This window comes from Brachyistius frenatus, unplaced genomic scaffold (genome assembly GCF_029030835.1).
Source record: "Brachyistius frenatus isolate BFR_SWC_R1_liver_20210118 unplaced genomic scaffold, ASM2903083v1 Contig_310, whole genome shotgun sequence".
NCBI lineage: Eukaryota > Metazoa > Chordata > Actinopteri > Embiotocidae > Brachyistius > Brachyistius frenatus.
In genome coordinates, this window is record NW_027210909.1 from 105,716 (window position 1) to 132,069 (window position 26,354).

The 26,354-nt window shown below is 41.7% G+C and overlaps 1 protein-coding gene across 1 annotated transcript; it reads left to right on the top strand.

The window, feature by feature from the left end:
- Positions 1-6,154: 6,154 nt before the first annotated feature.
- On the top strand, positions 6,155-26,271 carry slc45a2 (solute carrier family 45 member 2). The gene is made up of 7 exons (XM_069722978.1): positions 6,155-6,626; positions 8,578-8,754; positions 19,951-20,318; positions 22,450-22,593; positions 23,931-24,054; positions 24,707-24,912; positions 26,050-26,271. Exons 1-7 carry the CDS (start codon positions 6,155-6,157, stop codon positions 26,269-26,271), a joined length of 1,713 nt encoding a protein of 570 aa, XP_069579079.1.
- Positions 26,272-26,354: the final 83 nt, after the last annotated feature.

Below are 26,354 nucleotides of genomic sequence, written 5' to 3' on the forward strand. Positions count from 1 at the left end.
CACTTCACAGCAGGCCAGCCGTGCTTCCAAAGCTTTCATTGATTGACTTGAAATGATCAAACTCGGAGGAAAATTTGTGGCCAGATGCCTGACGGTAAGTATGAAATTGGATTCACGTACATCATATGCAGCATGTGTGTATTTAAATTTTCTTTAGTTGTTTGTGGGTAAAAAACCTCCAAAACACCTTCAAAATGCAAATAGTGTACATTGAGCTTACATGCAATGTTGCATTACGTTTGAATATTATTCCACTGTGGGCGCATGGTTGGATGAGCAGAAACAGGCGGCAGCATGAGACTGTGAACTGATAGAGGATACATCAAATGCTACTGTGACTTTTGAATTGCTTTGTAGCTGAACAGCAGCATGTGGCTTCCAGGTACAAGGACAGAATATGTCCGATTGCTCCTGTTGCCACAGGCAAAAGTGTTTTTCATCAGAAATGAAAAATGTAAATATAGGATATTTTCTTTTTCATTGGCTGCACTTAGAATAACAGAAATGCATGACAAAAGATGTACATGTTGCCTGTAGAGAGCTAAAAATGAGTAAAGGCTTAAGGTCAGTGTACGCAAAACAAACTCACAGGCAAAAAGAAAACTTTTCTCCCTTTCCCCTGGTGTTACCCAACCAGAGAGAAAGCTTTGGTTTCCCTTGCCACGGATTTGAGTTTCTGAAACATCAGTGTAAATTATTGATAATAGAGAATGTAAAAAAACTCAGCAGGAACAAGCCTTTTCAAGGCCAATGTGGTTACCTTATGCTCCATTAGAGATACTTCCTATTGAAGAAAAAGGACCACTTATCTATTCACCGCATGGTCAATATAACCTACAAGGTGATCCAGGCTCCATATATAATGCCTTGATGTTCTATATTGTATTATATTGTATTGTATTCCATTCCCAGCATTGTCACTTCGCAATGTGTGGTCATAATGCTATTTTACAGACTGACATTTTTCTCACTGCTTACAAAGGAAGCTCACATAATTGCTCTTAAACCTTCAAAACTGAGCTGTTCCCTCCTTGTAGCAACCCCACAGTTGTCAGCTCTGTTCACTCCGCTTTGTTGCACTTGTAAACGAATGTACTTTTACTTACTCAGTTGCAGTATTTGACCTTAAGGCACATGAGAATTTAAGGAATGTCTGTGGTGTGACTGAGAACATCTGACTCACCGTGCCTGGCCATATGCAGAGAGAATAACTGTAAGCATAAAGCATGACATGAGATGAACTTGGAACAAGGTATACTGGGAATTCTAGGAATTATAGCAAAGTGAGGCGGCTTCTAATAAAATGCTGCGAATAGTTAAAGTCCTCACTTGTCTTCAAAGTGCCCTGAAGAGAAAAGAAACACACAAATCATCTGCTATGAACAACTTTTGCCTTTAAAACTTCACTGCTCCTCCTCGTTTGGGGTATCTTGGAGATCTGGCCACCCTTCTTCTGAGGTTTCAGGCTTCTTTGTGTTCATATAATCCCAGAGTGACTCCGTGATGCTGAGATCAGGGCTCTGTGTTTTAGGATCGTTGTCGTGGAGCAGAATGAATTTCAGACCGATCAAACCTCTCCGTAATCGTACAGCAGCACTCAATGAAAATCTGCCCGCACTCTGTGAGCACTGAGGAAAGGGGTTTATCTGATCAAATCCAAATCCTCCATTTGGAGAAATATGGCCCCAGACCTCCAAGAAACATCCACCGTGCTTCACTGTTGGCTGCTGACTCTCATCTTTGAAGGACTCTCCAGCCTTTTGGTAAGAAGAAAATGGCCTATGTCTAATTTGGAGTCATTATTTCAGAACACCGGCTGCCATTTTTCTCTGCATCCCAGCTCTTGTCTTGCCGACTGGTCTCTGCCAGGTGTGAGCTGTTGGCCCTGCTGGATATCTTGTGATATTAAAGGGAAGCCAGCTCGACGCGTCCTTCACTGTGTTTCCAGTCGTTGACCATGTCGATTCCTTTGTGCTTCTGCAGAGAGGAGCTTGACCATCTGGAAATACATTTCTGTCTGAGAGCTTTCTTGACTTTCCGCTTTGCCAACACCTGCCATGGTGTAAACATTTTTGATCAAGCCACCACTTCTTCAGCAACCTCACATGGTTTTTCACTCCGTCCAAGTAGCTGTCTCTGCTAAGGATTTTTCACATTCAAATATTCCAATCTATTCCAAACCTATTGTATCCAAACTTAGTGGATTATAGACTTGATTGCAATGGGAAGATTGTGAGTATGCAAAAGCATTTGAAAGCAGTTTTTACTGAGTTGTTAGCGTTGTAGCAACAGGTCATTTTTCATTTGATTTGGTGAAGTGACAGACCCCCGACTACCTTTAACACTGCTGCATAGTGAATCATTTAGAATATGGAGTGTGCGTTGTCTTCTGTCGAGATTGAAATTTGTATGTTTATTTCAGTTGGAAACGAGGTTGAGGAAAAAAGTAAATAAGCAGGTATTTCCATTAGCAGTTAATCTGCTGGTGATTTTCTTGATTAGACAGTTATTTTTTTTGTCGATGAATGAGTCTATAAAATGTGGGGAAAAAGTCAAACCGATACAGAAATCCAGCAAATGTTTGGAATTGATGATGAATTATCGTAAGGTTTCCAAATAGTATCTCTGGTTGCATTTATGAGCCAATCTGTAGCAGTTTAGCTTTAATGACTGAAGGATTGCAAATACACTTAAATCTGCCAAATGATACAGCCCCGCATGGATTTTCATTGTATGTCATTAATCCCTCACATGAAAGCGCACGTGTTTCCCAGTGGGAGCATTTGCAGTCATGTCAAACATGATGAGTCACGCTTATGTTTTACTTTCATACGAATAATTTGTGTCAAGCATTCAGCGAAGGGAAAAAAATGACCTTTTCCTTGTGCTGCATCCGTCCCGCCTGCTCCCACCTTTGTCTTTGTGATCAGCATCCCTCCCCGAGGGATCACATGCAGCATCACTTGATGAGCTAAGAGTGCTGCTGGATAACCGGCCACAAAGAAGCCCTTGTGATTTAATGGTTTGGTGAGGAACTCGCTCATCTGGACAAGGGGTTCGGATGTAGGGGAGAATATGTGAGCAGGCCAGTAACTACTTACAGTGCATGTTGAATGTAGTCTTACCCTTTCCACCTCGGAGGTCCCTGTACAGGACCAGCCCGTATGTGTTTTGATAAAACATTTTTCAAAGGTTGCCGAGTGGGGTTTCCTTCTCGTACTACTTGGACTAAAGAGGATGTAGCATTTGTTTTGCTTCATTTGTGTTGCGTCAAATTTGGTTTCAATAACACAAGTGTGTGTTTTGATTTGGTGGAAGTAAAATGTCAATTGTTTGTTGGAGGTTTTTAAACTCTGGCCCGGTGATGGGGATATTATTTCTTTCATCCACAGAGCCAAAGGTTGTTCATGTTGGCTTTACACATGTGGAGCTTTTACTGACTGTCTCAAGAGATGATTTTTTTTTTTTTTTTTGTAGGTGCAAATAAGAAATTGTTTAGGACATAGGTGAATTTTTATATTTTCCACAGTCTTTTTGGAGCCCTGCTTTTACTGATAGGAATGCCGTTAAGAAATATTGAAAATTCAGTCACTCTGAAATCCCAGTTACTTTCTAATTGGCTCTCAGAAATGAAGGTCAAAAGAGCTACAGGCTCTGTGAGGCTGTATGTAAGCACGGCGGTACTGTGAGCTCAACCATCACAGATCAGTAACTCTTTGATCTTACTTCAAGAAGTGTCTGGAGAGACTGTACGCAAGCCTCCCATCTGTCAGACCCTCGTCTGTTTTGTCCAAGCGAGAGGGTTAGTGGGCTGTTGTCTGCACGCTGCACATCCTTCATCCGAACCCTGCGGCACCAGGGAGCTTTTCCTCTTCGCGGACTTGAGCTCCATTCAGTACAATGTAACGGCACCAGATGATCATGAGACTGCAACGTGTCACCGACCCACCCTCCCCCCACTCCTTATCCACTGCATCCACAGTTTCCTTCATAATAGACCACAGGTAGTCACAATATGCACAGTAACGTCATCATTGTCATCGTCACCAACACTGGAGCCTTCGGGGCTTTGGCCTCAGTCCATTGCTCTCCCTCGACACAAAAGACTGTATCGGCCCTTCATATACTGCCAGACTTCAACTTCACTCTGACAGCATTTCAATTACAGCCTATATAAAGTCTTACTTTACATAATATAAGGAAGAATACTACTAATAACTCCCTGCAAGTGAGTGTAAAGAAAACAAAATAACTTATCATTGCCATACCAAATGGATGCTGTCCTGGTGGGAACCTCCACCTTCGGATAAACACCTTAAGACAGCCTCAAGTATTTTGAACTCGCCAGAGACAGGTCACTAAATTGGAACTAGCACACAACCAGGATTCACAAATGAGGCCAGAGGAGACTTCATGCCATCCGTAAACGTCAAGCCTGTTGTTGTTTCTTTGTGTGTGTTTGTTGTTTCGTTTGGTTATTTGTATGTCAGCAGGATTATGAATGATACGTTTTAAAAGAGAGTGGAAAAAAAAAAAAGTTCTAGGGCTACTACTGTTCAAAATTTGGGATAGTTTGACTGTTTGGGTCTTAAAAGAAAGCATCTTTAGTGGAACTGCTGAGAATTAAAATGTAAATTAATGAAACGGAAAGTCTCAAAAGTGTGAATGGCTCAGATTTATATAACTATATGCTACTTTCCACTGCTGGAGACGGGTCTCATTGTGGACTAGTTGCTGCGTCTGCCTTTTCAGATCAGGTGGGTAGCGAGTGTTATCTTTGCTGAGTGACGGTTTACAATTAAATAGACTTGCAGGTTGGACCCCTAGAAAGTGGCACATCCCTCCAGGCTGTCCTGTGACGCTGCTCAGTGCTGATTTGTAGCCTCCTTTAAGATTAATCCAGTGGTTTTTAAATAAGGATATAGGTGTGGAAAAAGGATCCACCAGCTCAGCAGGACCACTCTACTGCATGAAAAATGTGTCAGCACTCTGAGAGGATGAGATCTGAAAGGTTTAGGTGGAATAATTTCAAAAGAATAAAGGCCAAAGAGTGCTTTGAGTATCACTTGCACAGACGTGTCTGAATCTTCTTGGTATTCTTGGGATTTCTACGGCCGGTCTGCTGTTTCTGAGAAAGATGGACATGTACTCTTAAAATTGAACTTTTGGGGAAATCTTGCAAGGTAATGGTCCATGTCCAGCAAAGAGCTATTTATAAAAGGGAATTGCAATAGTTGAAATAAAGATAGAAAGATAAAAAAAAATAAAAAAAAGACCTTAGGAACTGGAGGAACATGACAGGGGTTGTATTAAAATGCAAGGCCGTGTTTTCTTTGAGCTTTCCTTGTGACTTAGGGGGAAAAAATAAAAAAACATGTTCTCCAAAAAAAAGAAGTGTATGTAATGTAATAATAACTTATTACTACTACTTTAACTTGATTGGTACAACTTGTTTGATCATTCACCACTTAAACCCTAATATTTTAATTGAACTCTTAATGTGTGCCACCAATGGAAACATTAAAAAAGCCAAATACAAAGATAGAACTGGCAAATGTAAAGTGAAAATATATATTTTTTTGTAAATAGTAACTACTGAAGACAAGTCTGGTGGCACCAGCCTGGTTGCTGGAGATAAGTAGTCACCAATAAAGATTGTGAATTGAGCTGGCTAATCATCATGAATGACTTTGGAAACAATGGGCCAAATCACACAATCACATGCATGCAATTTCAGAGAAATACTTCCGGGAAGTGCCCTGGGCCTTTACTACTCTGAAGACTGAAGAAGGGGGAAAAGCGATCTTATTAATCTGTGAAATACACCCACTTGTTTCTCTCCTCCCTCATTTTTCTTTCCTCTTCATTGAGCCCCACTCAGCTGTGCTCAGACCAAGAGGCAGACCTTCACATGTAAAGTAAAGCAAAGCAAAGCTGTGAGGATCGTGGCCTCATTGCTCAGCTATGCAATAGAGAAGAGGATTAGCTGGAGCTGAGCACCAGTGCAAGGATTTGGCATTTGGCCATTTTTCCATCACCTGGCTGACTGAGAGAGACGCTGGCAAACCTTCCCGCTTTACCTTGTTTTACCTAGATCTAGGTCTCCCTTTTCACTCTCCCTTTCCCCTTCTACTCCCCTTTCCCCTCTCTCGACATGACCCTGTTATTAGAGGAGCAGTCCACGAGGCCCCAACCCTACCGGCTCCCGGAGCCCAGCAGACATGTCGGCACTTCTTTGCACCAATACGCAACAGACTACACTGGCTCCAAAGAGGACTACATGGACAGCGGGGGAAGCGCTGTGTTCGGAGGCACGAAGGCCCCCAGACGCTCTCGGGGCCGCCTTGTCCTCCACGGCCTGGTCATGTTTGGAAGGGAATTCTGCTACGCCGTGGAGGCGGCGTTCGTCACACCGGTGCTTCTGAGCGTGGGCCTGCCACGCAGTATGTACAGCCTGGTGTGGCTGATCAGCCCCATCCTGGGCTTCCTGCTACAACCCGTCATCGGCTCGGCCAGCGACTTCTGCCGTTCGCCGTGGGGCCGGCGGAGGCCCTACATCCTGGTGCTGGGCGTCCTCATGCTGCTGGGAATCACCTTGTTTCTCAATGGAGATACTGTCATCTCAGGTGAGGGATGGGCAGGAGACTACGAGGGAGAGGTGACAGAACCAGACAGTGGGAAGGAGGGAGGTCCAGTCATATGTGTAATCTTGTTATATAAGAGAGTGAGTTGTTGTTTTGGGCCTGACAGTGGATTTAATGTAAGAAAAAAGCAAGACACACAATGAATAACAGAAATCTTGTACAACGTTGTCGGCCAACTGTTTATATTTGGCAAAACCAAAAGCCATTAGGCAAAACTTGAATTGTTACTTGTCTTGTAAAAAAAAAAAAAAAAAAAAAATAAGGGAAAATGAATGATGTAAAAAAGTTTAACTTATTCTCATCTAATGGCTTTGTTGGCATTGAAAGAAAATGAGCTTTTACCTGCTATCCAGGCTTTGGATATATTTTCACACTGATACGATTATTATAACGTATATTTTACTCTGAAATTTTCTCTAATCTGTTAAACTTTTACAGACTCAGAGTCAATACTGTATCCTTTTCTGCTCGCTCACAGATTTGGGGAGAACAGTGACACATGCATCATCATGAAGTAAAAATATTGTTTAACTCTTAGACATTAAATGTGTCGGAAGAAGGTCGCGAGATGTTCTTGCGCTCACATTTTTAACTCATGACTAAAGTTAAATGTGTGATTTCTGAGGGTGGTCCTGAACCGATGAAAGACATGATGATGTGGAACAGATAATCTCATCTTGTATTCTATTCTGAAGCACTAAAACCGCAGATATCATGCAAATTGTTTGTTCAGAGTCCGCCATGGCTCAAGGCAGCATCACAAGTTCTCCACGTAAAGGAACCAGTGACCTTCATGAATGAAAGAAAGGACACGTTGAGTAAAGAGAGCTTTCATTGAAGAAGCAGCCCGGAGTGTGACAGTGTTTCCTCATTGTTTAGAGGTCCACAGGAACACTGATGGCTTGAGTGCACATGCAATCATAATTGACTTTTAAATGCGTCACTATAATAACTGGAATCCTAGTTTTGGATCAAAGAGCAATCACTGGAAAGGACATCAAAAAACACATCTTTAACAGCATGTACAAGTAACGTACAGGTGGTTGAAAAGTATTTTTTTTAGAATGAAATGATACAACAGGGACACAATGTGCATTTATGCTGTGGTTTGTAGGCTGTAAATAAGATCATCTGGAACATTTGCTGAGTGCTGTGATTGTGATTATTGGTTGAGTTTCTTTTGAAAAAGGATCCTAGCATTCTTATAATCCTCATCTGGACTGTGAAGTATTTCATTGTTCTGACGTACAGCGGGTAAGCGGATGAGCTTTTCTCAGGGACAGCCCTGTTTCTCAGGGTTGTAGTAAATAGCAAAGCAACCGTGTGACATAATGTTTCGTTGGAGGCACCTTTGGTCTCGTGAAAAAAGTATTAGCGTCACTTTGACCATCACAGGAATTTGGCTTTTTGATTTGAAATTGTAGTAGTTGTTTTTTTTCTTTGCGTTTAACAAGTTGGAGAAAAGTCTGTTTAGACTTCATGTAAAACGGAGTGGCAGGTTGAAATCTTTCTCTGCTGTACAGATTTTATTAGACTTATTTGGTTTCAAAATACACTCGTATCTCTTACTTGAATCATAAAATCCACTTCATTAAGTTGGAATTACAATTCTTTGTTATTGTTTTGCTGTTGATACGATTTGACATCCTTCTTATGTTTTGATGAAAAGACAGAACAAGATTTGGCTTCATGTTAAACTGTCAGGCTTGAAGATATAATTAGTTTTCTTGCAGAACCAAAGTTTCTTAATGTTTTTTTTTTTATTTCTGACAAGCTCTTTCAGTGTGCTTTCCGGCGATGTGTGTCATCCCAAATTAAACGTGCAAATTTGACAGTTCAAGGGCTTTATTTGTGTGATTAGCACATTATTATGATTATTATGATTTATGCCACTGTGCAGTGTGTGTTGTGAGATGATTTGTCTGTCTTGCAGCTTTAGTCAGTGACAGGTCGTTGAGGAGGGTGTGGGCCATCGTCGTGGTGATGTTCGGAGTCGTGCTGTTCGACTTCGCTGCAGACTTCATCGACGGGCCCATCAAGGCCTACCTGTTCGATGTGTGTTCGCATCAAGACAGGGAAAGAGGTCTGCACTACCACGCGCTGCTCACAGGTATGCAGTACACGTCATAAACACATGGTGTTGCTTCACTGCTTTTTGTTGACTTTCTGCTTGTTAATGGTCTCTTTCATAAATCTTTGGTGGTCTGTGAAGTGATCAGTTATCGCCTGTAAGAAATGCCTCGTGTGCATTTTTGTAGCAGAGCAACTCGCATATCACATACTGATGGTGTGTGGCAGTGATTTGGAGTCAAACTGGATCTTTTTCTGGTGTGACTGAGTGGGTGGAGCTGCTGAAGAATGTGTGAAAGTTCCCATGAACTGTGCTGTGTGTGTGTGTGTGTGTGTGTGTGTGTGTGTGTGTGTGTGTGTGTGTGTGTGTGTGTGTGTGTGTGTGTGTGTGTGTGTGTGTGTGTGTGTGTGTGTGTGTGTGTGTGTGTGTGTGTGTGTGTGTGTGTCTGTTGATATAGACTTGCACACACTTTCTTACCGAGTTAAATAAGGAGACTGATGTCATTCTTATGTCTGCACACTCAATGTAAAAAGATGGAGATGGTTAGCTTAGCTTATCATAAAGCCTCAGCATCTGTAAAGCTCACTAAGGCCGCGGCCACACATGGCGTTGACATCTGTCCTGGGGGATCAGATCAAAGTATTCAGTAAATACAGGTGTGATTGCACCCAGGACAAATCAAGATCCGAGCCACTCAGACCACATTCAGAGATGGTTTTGAGACGCATATTGCCACAGTCTTGTAAAAGTCTTTAAGCAAATGCATCCTGAGCCATGAAGGAAGGCCACCTACTCAACTGATGTCCTCTAAATGAATAGAAATATGACGTGCAGCCTCTAGTGCCGTGGTCCTGTGTTTGCATCTGACCCAGGTGCTTCCATGTGTTACTGTCACATTACAGCTTGTTTGTTAGTTCTACGTGGTCTTTTTTGACTCCACTTAAACAGTTGTTATGCCTGAAGATGTCTTTTATTTTTTGTTAGCAAAAGAAAAATCCTGCATTATTCTACCGAGCTCAGCTGAACAACACAGAAAGCGGGAGAAAGTTACTTGTAAAGTTGATTAAAAAACACACTGCGAGAAATGTTTTGTTTTGGCCAAAGCCTCCTCCTGCTGAAATTGTTTTTTTATTTCCGTTGACCTCGCCTGTAATTTCGGACACACATCAGACCCACAGCTGTAGAAGAGTCCCGTCCTCATGCACAGTTCATGTATCCGCCGCAGCGCAGAGCCCAACCCTCTCAAACCTGCTAGAATAATTCAATGATCTGAACCAAATGAGCAAGAATATTTTAGTTATTCTATGTCTGTTGCTTTGACTCTCCTCCCCTGTGTTTCTGTACATTCACATGTTTATTGAAATATTTGTGTAACGTGCGTGTTTATTTACATATTCATATGGGAAAGTGAGATCCCGTCACAGGTGGCGCATGATAATGTCAGGTGTGAAATGCCACACTCATACTAGTCCTCTTGGGCTTCGATCACCCAGGATGCACGTTAATGTCAAATGTTGTGTCTTGTTTGTTGTTGGATCCATAAGTTTGGAAAGTCTTTATTGGCCTGGCAAAATGACATAATGTAACTTTAGCCGCGTTGTTGTGTTCTCAGTTGTCTCAATCTGCAAATGTCTTGAAGTAATTGCATTGAATGTCTTGTAGAGAATTGATGCTCTATGAAGGCATTAGTGTTGTTGGTAAAAATGAGGGTTTGCAAATTAAAAATCCTGCAAAGAATATTTTTGTATTAACAACAGATTAAATAATGACTCGTATGTGTATTTGAAAAGGGACAAGGCTGCAACAGCTTTTGAGCATGTTTGAGCTTATTGTTTTGGTTTGACACTTTTGGGTTTTGTTTTACTCTCGTTGCATTAGACAGACGTAAGAATGCACAATAAATTGGCTGCACACCCCCTGCACAGCATCATACGGCAGACAAATAGAGGAGGCCATAAGATGATGAACATGGTGGACAAAAACACAGCTCCAATGAAATGATAATGTTGTTAGGTTTTGCCAGATGTGTAAATAAGCAGCTGTTTGCTAACCGGCTAACAAGATGGGATTAATGTGTCATTGCTGTGTTTGTGCTTTATTCTGCTGCTTGCCTTACACCATGATGAAAACGTACTGATTTCCGGTGTTCGGTAGTTTTCGCACCAAATATATATGTCACAAAACATACTTAACGATAATTCTAGATGATTAAAAAATTATAAAAAAGTAAACCCTGAATGAGTAAACACTCTTCTTGCTCGTACAATGTCTCCATGTAAAAATATCCCTCTCTTGGTTTTTCCCAGTTCCCAGCTTTTGTTGTCTAATACGTCTCTTTGGGAATTACAGAGCAAGTTTGGTTTACTCTTTTGTTCAAACTCATTTGACTTTGTGGAATTTTTGTTTAAGACAAAAGCCATTTGTTGTCGGTTGCAGCGTGACATTGTGGAGGGTTTTTGTATGAATATTTGGTTGCCCTTCCAAAATTTGAAATGGTGTGTTGCTCAGCCGCACCAAAAGTGTCATGCCTGCATGTTCTGGGCCATTTTCTTGATAGATTAACCTATCTCCATTTCACCTTCAGGCGAAAAACATATTGTTGAATGGATGAATAGACCTTCTATTTGTTCTGTCAGATATTACATGACATGACATCACATTTCATTTAGCTGACGCTTTGATCCAAAGCAACTTACAATAAGTACATTTCAACCATGAGGGTACAAAACCCAGAAGAAGAAGAATCAAGAAAATACAATTTCTTCAAGAAAGCCAAACTACAAAGTGCTATCAGTAAGTGTCATTTTAAGCGCTACTAAAGTGCTACATGATCAAGGTAAAGTCAGAAGAGGTATGTTTTTAGTTTGCGGCGGAAGACGTACAGAGTTTCTGCTGTCCTGATGTCGTTGGGGAGCTCATTCCACCATTTAGGAGCCAGGACGGCAAACAGTGGTGATTTAGTAGAGTGTTTAGCTCGCAGTGAGGGAGCGACGGCCTTCTGGATGAGCTGCAGAGGTCGGATGGCACCAACAGGTAGATCTGCCAGGAGGGAGTTACAATAGTCTAGATGTGAGATGACCGGAGCCTGGACCGGAGCCTGGACCGGAGCCTGGACTAGAGCCTGCGTGGCCTTCTGGGTGAGAAGGGGACATATTCTCCTGATGTTGTGCAGCATGTATCTACAGAAACATGTCACACCGAGGTTTCTAGCAGTCGGCAGAGATTTGTGCGGCTACCTGTGTTTCGGATCGGGAAAAAGAGAGGATTAGTTGGGTGTCATCAGCATAGCTACGGTAGGAAAAGCCATGCGAGTGAACGACAGAGCCGAGAGAGTTGGTGTACAGAGAGAAGAGGAGGGGACCCAGGACGGAGCCTTGAGGGACACCAGTAGTGAGAAGACAAGGTTCAGACACAGATCCTCTCCAAGTTACCCGGTAGGTGAGGTCGTTGAGGTAGGATGAGAACAGAGAGAGAGCAGAGCCTGAGACACCGAGGTCCTGAAGGGAGGACAGAAGGATCTGGTGGTTCACTGTGTCAAATGCAGCAGATAGGTCTTGTAGGATCAGGACAGAGAGAGACAGAGAGACACAGACAGAGAGACACAGGCAGAGAGAGAGACAGAGACAGAGAGAGAGAGACACAGAGAGAGAGACAGGGGTGGGGAAAGGAAAGCGAAGGGGATGGAAATGTAGTTACAGAAGCCAGGTTTGAAAATGTCATCTATCTTTTTAGTAAAGTAGTTGACAAAGTGCCTTGGTAGAAGGGTGGAGGGAGAGGGAGGGGGGGGGGGGTCAAGAAGGTTGGAAAAGATGGAGAAGAGTTTTTTGGGATTGGAAAATGAGGATTGAATTGTGGTTAGGTAGAAAGAGCTTTTGGCTGCAGAAATGGAGGCAGAGAAAGAGGAGAGGAGAGATTGATTAGTGAGCAGGTCGTCAGGGTGGTTCGATTTTCCCCATTTCCTTTCTGCTGCTCTCATAACAGCTCTCAGAGCACCGAGTCAGACAACCATGGAGCTGGGGAGGACTGGAGGACATGTGGTGACGTAAGAGGACAGAGAGAATCAAGAGAGGAAGACAGAGTAGAAAGCAGAGTGTCTGTGGCAGAGTTAGGATGCATGAGGGAGAAAGAGTCCGTTTAAGGGAGGGCAGATAAAGCAGAGGAGGCAGAGAGGAGGGAGAGAGGAGGGAGAGGAGGGAGAGAGGAGGGAGAGAGTAAGAGATAAAGAAGTGGAGTTACAGTGAGTTTAAATGTGGAGCAGTTTCTGGGGAAAATATAGTCCAGGTGGTTACCGGCTTTGTGAGTAGGAGGGGAAGAACTGAGTGAGAGAGCAAAGGAGGACAGTAAAAGCAAAAAGGTCAGACGACTTCTCTGTATGGATGTGAAAGTCACCCAGAAGGACAAGTTTGACAGGAGGACCTCTAACTCATCCAAGAAATCTCCCAAAGGACCTGGAGGACGGTAGAGAACAACAATGTTTAATTGTACCGGATGAGTAACTGTCACAGCATGAAATTCAAAAGACAGTGGGGTAGAAAGTGGAAGCGGGTAAAGAGAAAAACGCCATTTGGGGGAGATGAGTAGACCTGTACCACCACCACCACCTCCCCTTCCCCCTTTCCAGTGGGTCTGGGTGTATGGCTGAAGGAGAAGGCAGAGGAGAGAGAGCAGCAGGGGTGGAGGTGTTGTCCGGTGTGATCCAGGTGTCAGTGAGAGCAAGGAAGTCCAGCGATTGCTGGTTATGTGTGGAACGGGCGGGTTAGATAAGAGAGGAAAGCACGCACATATTGGGATAGCGGTAGTTGTACTCGGCGTCCCCCGATGACTCCAACAAAAGACTCCTTTGTCTTTTATCCTCCGAGTCTTCCTACGACAGAAGCTGACGCTTCAAACATTTCCTGCTTTTACAACAGGGCTGGCTACAGCTGGTCCCACCACGCCCCCCTGCTCGTTAGGCCTCCCGTCACCAGGTGTTACAAATGAGCAGCAATAGAAACCCACCACTGATTTCTAAACCAAGACAACTTTCGCACAGTCTCCAAATTTTGTCCCAAACTGGTCCCTGGAGAGCGTCTTTTCACCTCAAAAGGTAGAAAGTCAAATACAATTTAGTCCTTACTAGAATTGGAATAAAAGACCAGCAGTTTACCTCTAAACTTGTTCTCTTTGACGCTCACGCAGTTACTTGAGTGAAAACACGAATCCAATCACATCCAATTCCAGCTACCAAAAACCATACAAGCTTTAGCAGTCTAGACAGCCTAAAACAGCAGATGCAATAATAAAGTTTAGCAGAGAAGGGTATTTAAACATTCTACTTTGCCTTAGTTCAAGTGATCCAGCTGTATGTAGTCGTATAAAAAAAATTATCCAAAATACACACAGATACAAACACAATTGTTGCGTGTCTGATCGGGTGCATACGGACGGATCGAACCATGAAAACAAAATCCTCAGAGACACACTGGATATTTAGGGATGTCAGCCGACACATCAGCCAAAGTTATAGATTTCCATTTTGTTTTTGACGTTTTCTGAAGGGACATCTGGAATCTACTAACTGCAACTGAGGCACACAAGGCACCCCAGATAATTCCACACCTTGCTTTCTTTGACTGCCACTTTCAGAACTTTTAGAGGGCAAGTTTTTATTCTCATTTGAGCCGGTACTTTATGTGACTGTGATTTGGTAGATCCCCCTTAAACCTTCATAGCATAAACTCAGTGTTCTCCAGGGGCTTAATTGGTCATTACAACCTGTCTGCCATCCGTTTCTGAAAAAACAGGGAGAAAACATAGACACCAGTGACATTTCATTTGATATTAAATGCCATATTTCATGATATTTCACCAGTTTGCGCTCATTCACTGCAAGTATACTTTTAAATAAATTCAACTTTTAACCTTTTTCTTCACAGCTGTTTAGAATAATTACTAGTAACGTGCTGTTCTGAAGGTTATGAAACAGCTAACTATAACTTTGTGTGCCAGAGTCTTGAAGAAACTTCTTTTCCTATTGGCTTTAAAACATTTCTATAAGGCAGCACAAGAAATTAATTTTTTTTTTTTTTTTTTTTTTTTTTTTTTTTTAACTGTAAATAACAATAACAAATCCCACCAAAGCCAAATCAGTCCCCTTTTCATGCTGCTAATACATAATTACTCTTTATGAATAGGCTGCAGATTACATCTGTTATCATCATCATCATAAATACCTCCTACTGTTGATATTAATTCTGTTTCACGCTTTGTCATTAAAGCACCATAGTCTTCATAAAATAGGTTCCAGATGAGTCAATAAAGACAAATCTCAAAATATCTAGGATCGACTATATATTCTTTAACACACACCGCTTGGGGGATAAGATGATGTTCTTGGTGTGAGCGTCAGTGGTACACTTGGCTGCCAGCAGGCACTGGTGGGAGTGTGAGCATGCTAGTCAGGCAGTAATCCAGCCCCGAGCTAGTCATGTGCTGCAGTCATGGGTCTGGACTGAGAGAGGCAGAGGCCAGGCACATGACTCCAGTCACAGCTGGTATGTGAGGTTTCGGGAGGAAAGAGCAACAATTGGGTGTTTCTATGCGATCTGTGAATGAGGGTTTTTTCCCCTTTTTTTTTTTTTTTTTTTTTTTTTTTGGCCTTTCCAATCACACACTCAATTCTTATCTATTGTCAATATTTGGTCAGGTAGTGGCTAACCGTTTGGATTTTCATCTGCAGAAACCACACGTGTTAATTAGTTTCTCACAAAGAACACAAGTCATTACTGATAAGGGATTTTGCACAGCTACAGGTGGAACCCACTGGACCACACACACACACACACACACACACACACACACACACACACACACACACACACACACACACACACACACACACACACACACACACACACACACACACACACGCTCCACTCAGGATGGATTACACTTACTCTGTTGATGCTTCACCTTTCCTTTCAGTGTCACTGTCAGGCCATCATTTTAATTCATCCAATTATTTGGATTGTGACCAAATACCTGCAAAACTGCTGACATTCTCTTCATTTCCAGCTGTACTTTAGTTTAGTTTAGTGATAATTACTAAATGTTAACACACTAAAACACTCAAGTAAAGGTGGAAGTTACAGTGATAGCACTGTTCAAATGCATCTCCGTATGTAGGCCTGTCAATAATGGATTCAAACTGATTCCGTTTTCTATACAGCCAGCTTCCACAACCACTGCTCCTAATATTAATCACCCTCCTAATATTAATCACCCAGCGGCTTCTCTTACGTGGTGGTTATCACGCTTCGATTGTTTCTGTGGCTTTTGTTTTCTTTCTGTCACCATGTGTCACGACTTGGCCTCAGTCTCCTGTAATAGCAGCTCCTGATAACGGCTTCACGGATTCGTTTTGTAAACCTCAGCACAGACCTTTTTAACAGCAGACGTTTTGCCTTGTCATTTGTTCAAAAAGCACAAGTGTATGAATGATTGCTCGGTCCCAGTAAACCATGAGATTGAACAAACATGCACAAAAACAGGCCCGCCACTAAGTGGAGTGCAGCCATCATTATTATTACTACTTTGCTTTCCTTCTAATAAGTCCAAATGGCAGCAGCGACAAGGGACTCTTGTCAATGAGTACACGTTGGCTCATGTTCACATTCACCTCAAACCACAGCCCCAAAGAGCTGTTAGTGCTGCTTTTTGAAGGGTGCTCCATTTTAACCGCTTAGCCAGATCTCTCAAGTAATTAGCCCTTAATGAAAGATGTCATTACTGTGATGTGAATCAGTTTCAGTTTAACTTGCACTGTTTATCTATATAAAATTTCCCTTGCTTTCTTAAATCTCTTCCCTTTTTGTTTTCAATCTCTCTGATTTGTCCATATTTATGTGGGACTGCAGCTGCAGGAGTTAATACATCAATAAATCCATCCATCACTCAATCTGTCCACCAACCAAGTATATTTTTTGTTATCTAGTTTTGACTAGAGTATTTTACTGGTCCGCTAACGCAAAGCTTGTGTGTGTATCCTAACGTAAGCATGTCCCGTTTTATAAACCAGAACAATAATGTCGCCTTTAAGATCGGTAGGTAGGTAGGTAGTTACTTTATTAATCCCCAAGGGGGGATTTTTTTTTTTTTCGCTACAGCAGCATTTATAGATACAGGAAAGCAATAAAATAACAGCAAAAAATATTAAATATAAAAATGCACAGTATATACAGTACAGTATATATATATTTTTTATTTAAACAAACAAGAAACACAGACAACAGCGTTGTTGTTGTGTGATGGATTTTGCCAGAGGTGAGTTATTGTACAGTCTTATTGCAGTGGGCAGGAATGATCTCCTGTATCTGTCCTTGTGACAGCGGAGCTGGAGGAGTCTATTGGAGAACGTGCTCCGCTGTCCCTGCAGCAGGTGGTGGAGAGGGTGGTCAGGATTATCCAATATGGATAATAGTTTGTTCGGCGTCCTCCTCTCCACCACCTTTTCCAGGCTGTCCAGTTTGTAGGTGATGATGGAGCCGGCCTTCTTAACCAGTTTGTTAAGTCTGTTGGTGTCGCCGGCTCCAATGCTGCTCCCCCAGCAGACCACAGCGAAGTACAGTTCACTGACCACAACAGATGGTAGAACATCTCCAACATCTCGCTGCACACATTGAAGGATCGAAGTTTCCTCAAGAAAAAGAGTCGACTCATCCCCTTCTTGTAGACAGCGCTGATGTTGGTCTTCCAGTTCAGTCTGTTGTCGATGGAGACACCCAGGTACTTTTAAGTTAAATTAAGAATAATAGCATCACATAAAAACAAAAACACAATTTCTGCCTTTAGGTATTCTGTGTTGCATAGTAACAGGCAACCGATTTCTAAAGAACTGGCGATTCACTGCGAGTTTGCTGCCAATTTGTCCATATCACAGTGCACATATGACACTTACATAAAAAGTCAGCTGTGTTGTTTTGTTCCCATCTTCAAATACTCAATAAAGGAGAAGTCTGTCTCTCAAGTATTTATACTCAATTTCCTTTAACAGTAAAGAGGCCAATAAAATCTGTTATAGTGTCGAGACAGAGACATTTAACACACCACACCACACCAAAGCAGATGTTGTGTGCAGGTACAACTTCCCTGTGAGTGACAGTGAGCAGTAGTGTTGGTGACAAACGGGCCAAATCCCAAATCCCGATGAGCTATATCCACTGCCTGCATATTGCCTTATTATAAGTAATCTAATTGCAAATAATCTCTGAATCTTTTATGCTAATGTGTTCATTTATTGCTTTCTGCTCCACGTCAACCAATATTATTTCCTAATTCAATTAACAGTACAGCAATATAATGACATACAATATGTTTACTTGCTCTTTTTTACGCTACTTTTTCCACTGGTGTGTAGTAGTAGTAGTAGGAGGAGGAGGAGGAGGAGGAGGATTCTTTCCTTTGCAATACAGTATTATGTACAGTGGATGCAATCGTGACAAAAAATAAGTGGAAACATGGAAATTGTTGGCTGTTTTTGCCATTTCTGAACAAGGAAACATTGATCCCCCGCCTACAAATAAGTATGGTGTACTTGAACAACACCGCAAGGAAAATGAACTTTTCCAGTCATTTCTACAACAAAAATATGAATACATATTGTGGAATATCAAGTACCCCCCTGGCATCAGAAGGTAGGTTGCCTCCTCAACCAGAAATAACTTCTTGTAGGTGTTTTGCTGAATTATCCTCCACTCTCTGACTGTAGTTTAGTTTACTAAAGTTATGGTCACTCTTCCATGCCAAATTTCCACAAGAAGCTTCAGGGTTTTCTTGCATGCTTTGCACCATTCACATTCAAAGCATAGTTTTGATGATCCCATAATGTAACCCTCCATTTCTTCTTTTAGAGCAGTTCCTCGGTGGATTTTCTCGTGTATTGAATATCCTATTTAGAGGTCCACTTACGGTTCATCTTCAACTATCAGACAGACCGCCTAATATCATCCTCAAGCACCTTTTACTATGATGCAGAATTCATTGTCCAATTAATTACTCAACCCAATCTTTGATTCATCCGTCCAGAGAACATTATATTAAAAGGCTTGGTCTCTGATTGACTGTATGTTCATTTGCAAACTAGTTTTGCTTTTAATGTTCTTTTGGGACAGTAAAAAGCTTTTTCCTGGCACGCCTGCCCTTTAAATCACATTTGTGCAGTCTATTTCTGATCATAGACTCAAAGACTATGTTGCTACATGCTCAGCAGCAAACAGCAGGCAAACAAAGTGAGTGACAAGCTGCTAAGCATATGGAGCATTAAGCAGCTGAAGAGCCAGATAGAGACCAAAAACAGAGCTACAAGCACAGCTCATGTTGCACAACATTCATCAGGAGACCTTAAACACGACTCCAAATGAATGATCATGATTGTCTTTGTTTTTGCGGCTGCCATGTGGCTGAATAATCCATTATTGCATGTTTAAACCAAGCAGCAACCGCCGGAGTGCAACAAATTAAGTCAAGGTGAAAGTGCCAAAAGCTGCAGTTCCTGTAATGGCCACTTGAGTGCGGCGCCAAAAGCGGCTCAATTTCCCTCCCAACTCCCACATTAACTTTACAGCACAAGTAATAATGTTTACAGCCTGATTTTTTTTTTTTTAAAGAAAAAAAACCCGGTTTTGGTCTCTGTAGCTTGTTTTCCCTCTTTATTTAAATCACTCGATCAAATTGTATTAAGGCTAACACTATAATTAAGGACGTGGCCGCTCTGAGTAATAGGTAGGTGCTGCAACAGTTGGGGAGTGGTCTACAGGTTTTAACAGGCTTCATTCGGTCCACCTTAGTTCCACACATGCACTACCACTCTGTCTATTTTTGGATTCGCCGTGTAAGGTTGAGTCAGGTGCTGCCAAGGTGGTGACGGACGGAGACGCCCAGAGCTGCCACTCAAAACCACTCTTTTTAGGTATCGAATAGGACATTTTTTTCAAACAGATTTTTTTTGTTTTTATGTTTGTGGTCTAACTACATGTAGTAATACTTACCAAAGACACACACACACACACACACACACACACACACACACACACACACACACACACACACACACACACACACACACACACACACACACACACACACACACACACACACACACACACACACACACACACACACACACAAAACCCTCCTCAACATTTCTAGCAAAATGCACGTGATCTACAGTTTTTCAATGTTTGCTTTTCTGTATTCCAGGGCTGGGTGGAGCGTGTGGTTACCTGGTGGGAGCTATGGACTGGGGTCATTCTGTGATGGGTCAGCTGCTGGGCTCTGAGTATCAAGTCATCTACTTCTTCTCAGCCCTGACCTGGAGCATTTTCCTCACCGTGCACCTCTTCAGTATTCCAGAGCAACCTTTGGGGAAGGACCCATCTACACCCGACTCCTCATCTGCCAGTGCCCTCCGCCTACTGGGGTCCAACAGCAATGGTTACGGAGCACTGGTTAGGGAGTCTGTCTCTTCTGTAGTCCCAACGCCTGTTGCAGAGCGCCGGGCTCGGTCTTTCTCCGCTCTGAGTGAAGCCAACTCTGTGACCTCCAGCGCTAAGCAGCCAAACAAGGAGGTATTCTATATGTGATGTGGAGGATAAATTGTCCCTCAGGATGCAATTATCTTACCCTATGTGTGAAATACAGAATTTTAGTTATGATCTACCCATTTTCTCAAATACTCATTCTGCTGATGATCACGTACTGCGTTTATAATGTCAGGTCTGCACTACGTTTCCCAGAAACAATAAGTGGGGGTAAACAGAAAGCCCAGTTTCCTTTATTGAAGAAACCTGAGCAGATGGACAACGTGGGAACTGTACATATAGAAAAATTTCACAGGAAAGTGTATTCAGGTTCAAATGGAAAAACTCGCCTCTGCTCTGCAGCAGAAACGTTGCCAATAACCACCTTAATTGAATATATAGCCAATGTGTGAATAGATCCTGTGCAACATCAATTTTCCAATATGAAACTGTTTTCTGTATCATTCATCACTGAGGTCGTCAGTAAGATTCACATAGATCATAGTATCAAACCATACGAGCCGAGTTGAGTTTTGAATCTTTGAAAAATGTAGACGATTCTTGCCTTTACTTTCATGACAGCATTCTCTCAAGCTGGAAAGGGACTCTCCACAAAACATGTGTGCAACAGATCAGATCATCCTGAGCTGGAGGGCTTCTTGACATGTATGGATTGTTCAGTTAGCCTGACATCATGCGACTGTAGAGGAATGTCGATGACACACTCGGCACTTTTGAGTCTTCTTTGATCTTCAAGCAAATCTTGCAAAGCTTTAAGGCTTTAAGGTGTGTTTGTTTTAGGCTCATTGTCTCACTGCATTATGAATCCTAAAATCTCTACAAAGATGCAAACCAGAAGGTGAATGTTTAACAAAAAAAATAATGATTTTCATGGTGGCGTCGATTCGGTGTCGGTGTCCAACTCCAAAGTAGGCCACACACACACACACACACACACACACACACACACACACACACACACACACACACACACACACACACACACACACACACACACACACACACACACACACACACACACACACACACACACACACACACACACACACACACACACACACACACACACACAGTGATCCAGTTTAGGCAAAGATTGTTTAGAGCTCCGAGCACTGCCACCTTATACCTTCAGTCTAGTCATGATTTGTTGCTGAGAAATCCCCTCTTGGCATAGAATAACAATTTGACCTCTGACCCTTTTGCTTAGTTCTGATTCCATGTTTTCCACGCAGAGTTCATTTACTTGAACAAGCCTTCGATGAGTAGATGTCATCTGAAGGTGTGCTTCGCTGGAAGAATACAACACTTTTGTATAAAGCCAAATGCGCCTAACTTTCTTCAGATCGACTGCTGACCTAGAAAAAGTTTTGAATCTCCAAATATTCCTCCTTTTTACATATCATAACTTCTTGTGTTTTGAAATGTTTCTAATTCCTGAAGCTTTCTAATTATTCCCAGGTTTGCATGAAAATATGAAAGATTTTTGATTTGGTCTTTTGAACCCAACAGTATATAATCAGAGGAGCTTGTGTCATCTGAAAACTTGCTTTGCGGTCTTGCTTAAAGGCAAGAAATTCTCTATCTATCTCTAAATTATCTCGAACATTTGATGCTTTAGCTTTGATAGTTCTCGTCTCGCTTTCATTGGATTGGTTTGGTTTGTTTTTTTTGTTCTTTGTTTCTTAAAAATCATCAGTCAGAATATAAAGTTTGTTTCCGAGCTCTGAGCTCACTGAAGATATTGCCAAGGTTTATTGTTTCATTCATAAGGCATAAAGATTGATCGAAAATGTGCTCGTTACAGGCCTTTACATTAAAACTATTACAGGATGATATTACTGATTGTTTCAAAGAGCTTGCTTTTTTTGTTCCTTCTCAAATCCCCCCCCCCTTCTGTCTATTATCATCTTCTATCTATCTCTGATCCTTGAGCAGAGTCCTCAGTGCAGCTCAGATGTTCATGTTAAATCCCTTCATTCATTCTAATTAAGATCTTCATGGTGCACACGCATGTTTTTTTTTTTTTTTTTATTTTTTTATTATTAAAGCACTGCTTGAAAAGAAATACTGGGAGAGTAATAAGTAATAGGAGGCTCATTTTTTTCCCCCCCTTGTTGCTGTTGGCACCGACGTCTGTGATGTTTGTGTCTGCCCGCAGGCCCAGAAGAGGATGACATTCAGGTTGCTGACGAAAGCTATCGTCAACATGCCAGGCCACTACCGCTGCCTTTGTGTCAGTCACCTGTTGGGATGGACCGCTTTCCTCTGCAACATGCTCTTCTTTACAGATTTTATGGGACAGGTATTGATTTGTATGTGGCGACTCCATGTATTTCACAAAGTAACTGGTCAGTGTAACAACAACAGCATTAAAAACCTCCTAACCCCTTTGCGACAAACAGCATGTAAAGGTTTTAGGTTTTCATTGTAGTATTTTACAAAATATTTCAAGTTTACAATTAGAAAAATTTGGACATTTGGTATCTGTGTCAGGTGGTAAAGTAGAAAACATCTTCTGAATAACATTTTTATATTGCATGACGTCTGTATAGAGGGGAAAAAAGCACCCGTAGGAGAAAATGCTAGCCAGTTATCTTATTTTAGCCGAGCGAAAGAGACACTACTTGTTCACTTTTAGATGTGCTTTTATTTACCTTTTCGAAAACACCCAGGGAAAGGTTCATCCTGCGTCCATGGGCAAAGATAAGCTAACTCTCTGCAGGCTGCAGCTTCATATTTAGGCGATCATACAGATACAACTTTGACACCAACGGCAAGAAAAGGAAAATTTCACAAATGTCAAATTATCTCTTGAACTATCGAAATTGTACATTTTACAATTTACATGTTTTTGTAGAAAATCAACACAGCAAGATAGCATTGTGGGATTTCTATTCATCAGTTAGTCAAGCAACAAAAACGTTTCATTGACTATTTTGACAATTAATTGTTTAAGCCATTTATTTAGGTAAAGTTTCCGAATATTCTCAAACGTGAGCATTTCCTTCATTTGTCTTTTGGATTTTTCATCACAAGTTACAGTTTGATATTGTCACATTCAGTACAGGGAGATGGGCCTGTTTTTGATTCATAATAATAATAACAACAATGAATAAAAAAGTGTAATCCCATGATTAAATGGTGATGAATTATATTATTACTTTCAGTAATCCCTGTTTGTGTGGGGGAACACAGAGATTGCCAGTGGTGGAGGAGGAGGAGAAGGAGGAGGTGGTTGTTGTGTGTAATCTCCTATTGACATGTGTATTAACGATGACTGCTTTATAGTGTCACCGTGAGCACGCCGATCAAAGGACCTATCTCAATCCATGACACGGGATTCACAGCCTCGGTTAATTAAGCACAGAAGCACCAATGCGTTATCTGAAATTGCACACATTGTTATCACGGATAGGAAATGTATTGTCGGAGTCCCTGTTGAGTGAGTGAGTGAAAGGGAAATGAACACATTTCTACTGGAAAGATTTCTTTATCAAAGAAGGTAGCCAACGTGTTTACAGTGTTTACAATGTTTACAATGTTTACATTATTGATGCCGTGTGCTCTGATTTTAAGCTTTTATCATCCTTTTCCTTTACTTATAGTCTCCTTTTCAAATGACCTTCCTTCTCTTTGCAGATAGTTTACAAGGGAAATCCTTATGCCGAACACAATTCTACAGACTACGCCACATACGAGAGGGGAGTAGAAGTTGGCTGCTGGGGGTTGTGTATTAATGCGGTGTCCTCTGCTGTTTACTCATGTAAGTTACCGTGTGACTGACAAAGAATAAGTAACAGTGTGGTTTTTTTTTTGTCTGCATTCATTCTCATGGACAGCATCCGCTAACATCACAATGCCCTGCACTGACATTATTAGACCCTCTGTGAATGACAGCCTGACAAGATTGTGCAGGGAAATGGCTAACAGCAGGCAATTAACACTCCCACGTGTTTTGCATTTGGATTGCAGGCTGCAACCATTCATTAGTGAGCTCTGAGCGCCAATGAAATGTGTTTGCCATGTTATTATACACACACTTTTGTTCAAAGGTAGAGCTGCTATGGCATTATCCATATAGTATAAATAATGAATTTTTGCCATTTGCTCAATGTGAAATTGCCTCTATTTACAGTCCCCTATGCTTTTCATTGCTCCTTGGAAATAAAAGTCATCCTGTTACATTAAACTCCTGTCAGCCGTAGCAAATCTAATACACAGTGGATCATAAACGACAAAGCAGGTATCACATAATCCACTCTATCTACCCTGAATCAACAGACCTGATGTGGGTTTGTTGGTTCTCAAGTAATTGGCACTCTCCATGACGTGTGTGTGTGTGTGTGTGTGTGTGTGTGTGTGTGTGTGTGTGTGTGCGTGTGTGTGTGCGTGTGTGTTTGTTTGCTTGCTTTCAGACATGCAGCGCTTCCTCCTCCCATACGTCGGTCTAAAGGGATTATACTTTATGGGCTACTTTGTGTTTGGCATGGGCACCAGCCTGATTGGCCTCTTCCCAAACGTCATCGCCACGCTCATCCTCTGCAGCATTTTCGGAGTCATGTCCAGCACGCTCTACACCATCCCATTCAACCTGATAGCGGAGTACCAGCGTGACGAGGAGGTACCCAAATGGTGTTTTTCACCGTTAAGATGCTTTATTTTGGTATAAATGAAAGATTCATTCCAAAAAGGTGCACCACTCCAGATGTTTTACTTCCAAATGGGAAACCCAAGACAGAATTTTTTGTTTTGTTTTTTTTAATTTGTTTTTGATGCTGTCAAAATTAGGCACAAGAGACAAAGATAATGTTCAAATTAAGCCCAAAAATTGTGGGAAGCTCCCACCAGACCCATAGAAGATATTCACCATCAACTGTCTTCACATGCTAAATAGTATTGAACCGACCTTCTCATTAGTTTAATTGCCTTCATTTAGTTGATTATGTTACACCAGGATAATCCTCTTTGCATCAACACTCTGCAGGGAGTCATGTGTACACATATATTAAACGTAACGCATAAAGCAATTCAAATCTATCAAATAATAGTAAGAGTCTGTCAAGTGCAGGCATACAGATTTTAGTTTAAATTTGCTATCATGTAGACTAGCTGGTTTCCTGTTCAAATCAAGTTAATTCATTTCAAGTTAATTAAATCCAGTTATTGGCATCACAATACTTGAATGCTGCATTTTTAGCAGCAGACATTTCCAGAAGTTAAAGATACGATCTGTTAAAAAGAGTTATTTCATCAGTGCAAAGATGGTCTTTTCACAAAGCTTGAGCATTTTTGTCATCGTTCATATTTAAAACTCACCGCAAGCTCATATGTACAGATCTTGAAGACAAATAAGTTTCCAATCATGATCTCTGGCTAAAATGCAACAATTGATGTCAAAATGACCAATTAAGTTAACGCTGGTTGTAATATTGCTGCGACCTTCTCAAACAGGTTTGTACTCCTCAATAAATCATAAAGTGCAGTATTATCCATTTGGAGTAGGTTAACAAATGAATTATTGTTAGTAAGACACTAACAGGCTCAATCAATACCTCATTATGTAGAACTAGGTAAGTCAGTGATGAAACTCAAAATGAAATGGCTGATATACCCATGTGAGGTGCTCTCATGATAGATGCTATTGATTGCCTTTTCTGATAATAGGCCTACAGAAAGTGAGGACATGAGCTCTTGCTCTCCTGTTTTCCCTCAATCTCCTTCTCTAATCGCCAACACAACTTCACCTTTGTGCTTCCAGGAACAACTGAAGCTGGTAGGAAGCCTTAAAACCCCCCGTGGCAGCGGGATAGACTGTGCGGCGCTCACCTGCATGGTCCAGCTGGCTCAGATCGTTGTTGGCGCGGGGCTCGGAGCTCTGGTCAACGCGGCAGGAAGTGTCATCGTGGTGGTCCTCTCAGCCTCGACCGTGTCCCTGTTCGGCTGCATCTTCATCGCCCTCTTTATCAGATATGTGGATTGATTCTGCTTATATCAAATTATTTTAATGCTATTGTTTTAATAAATAAATTCTTTATTATATAATTGATTCTTGTGAGGTCTTGT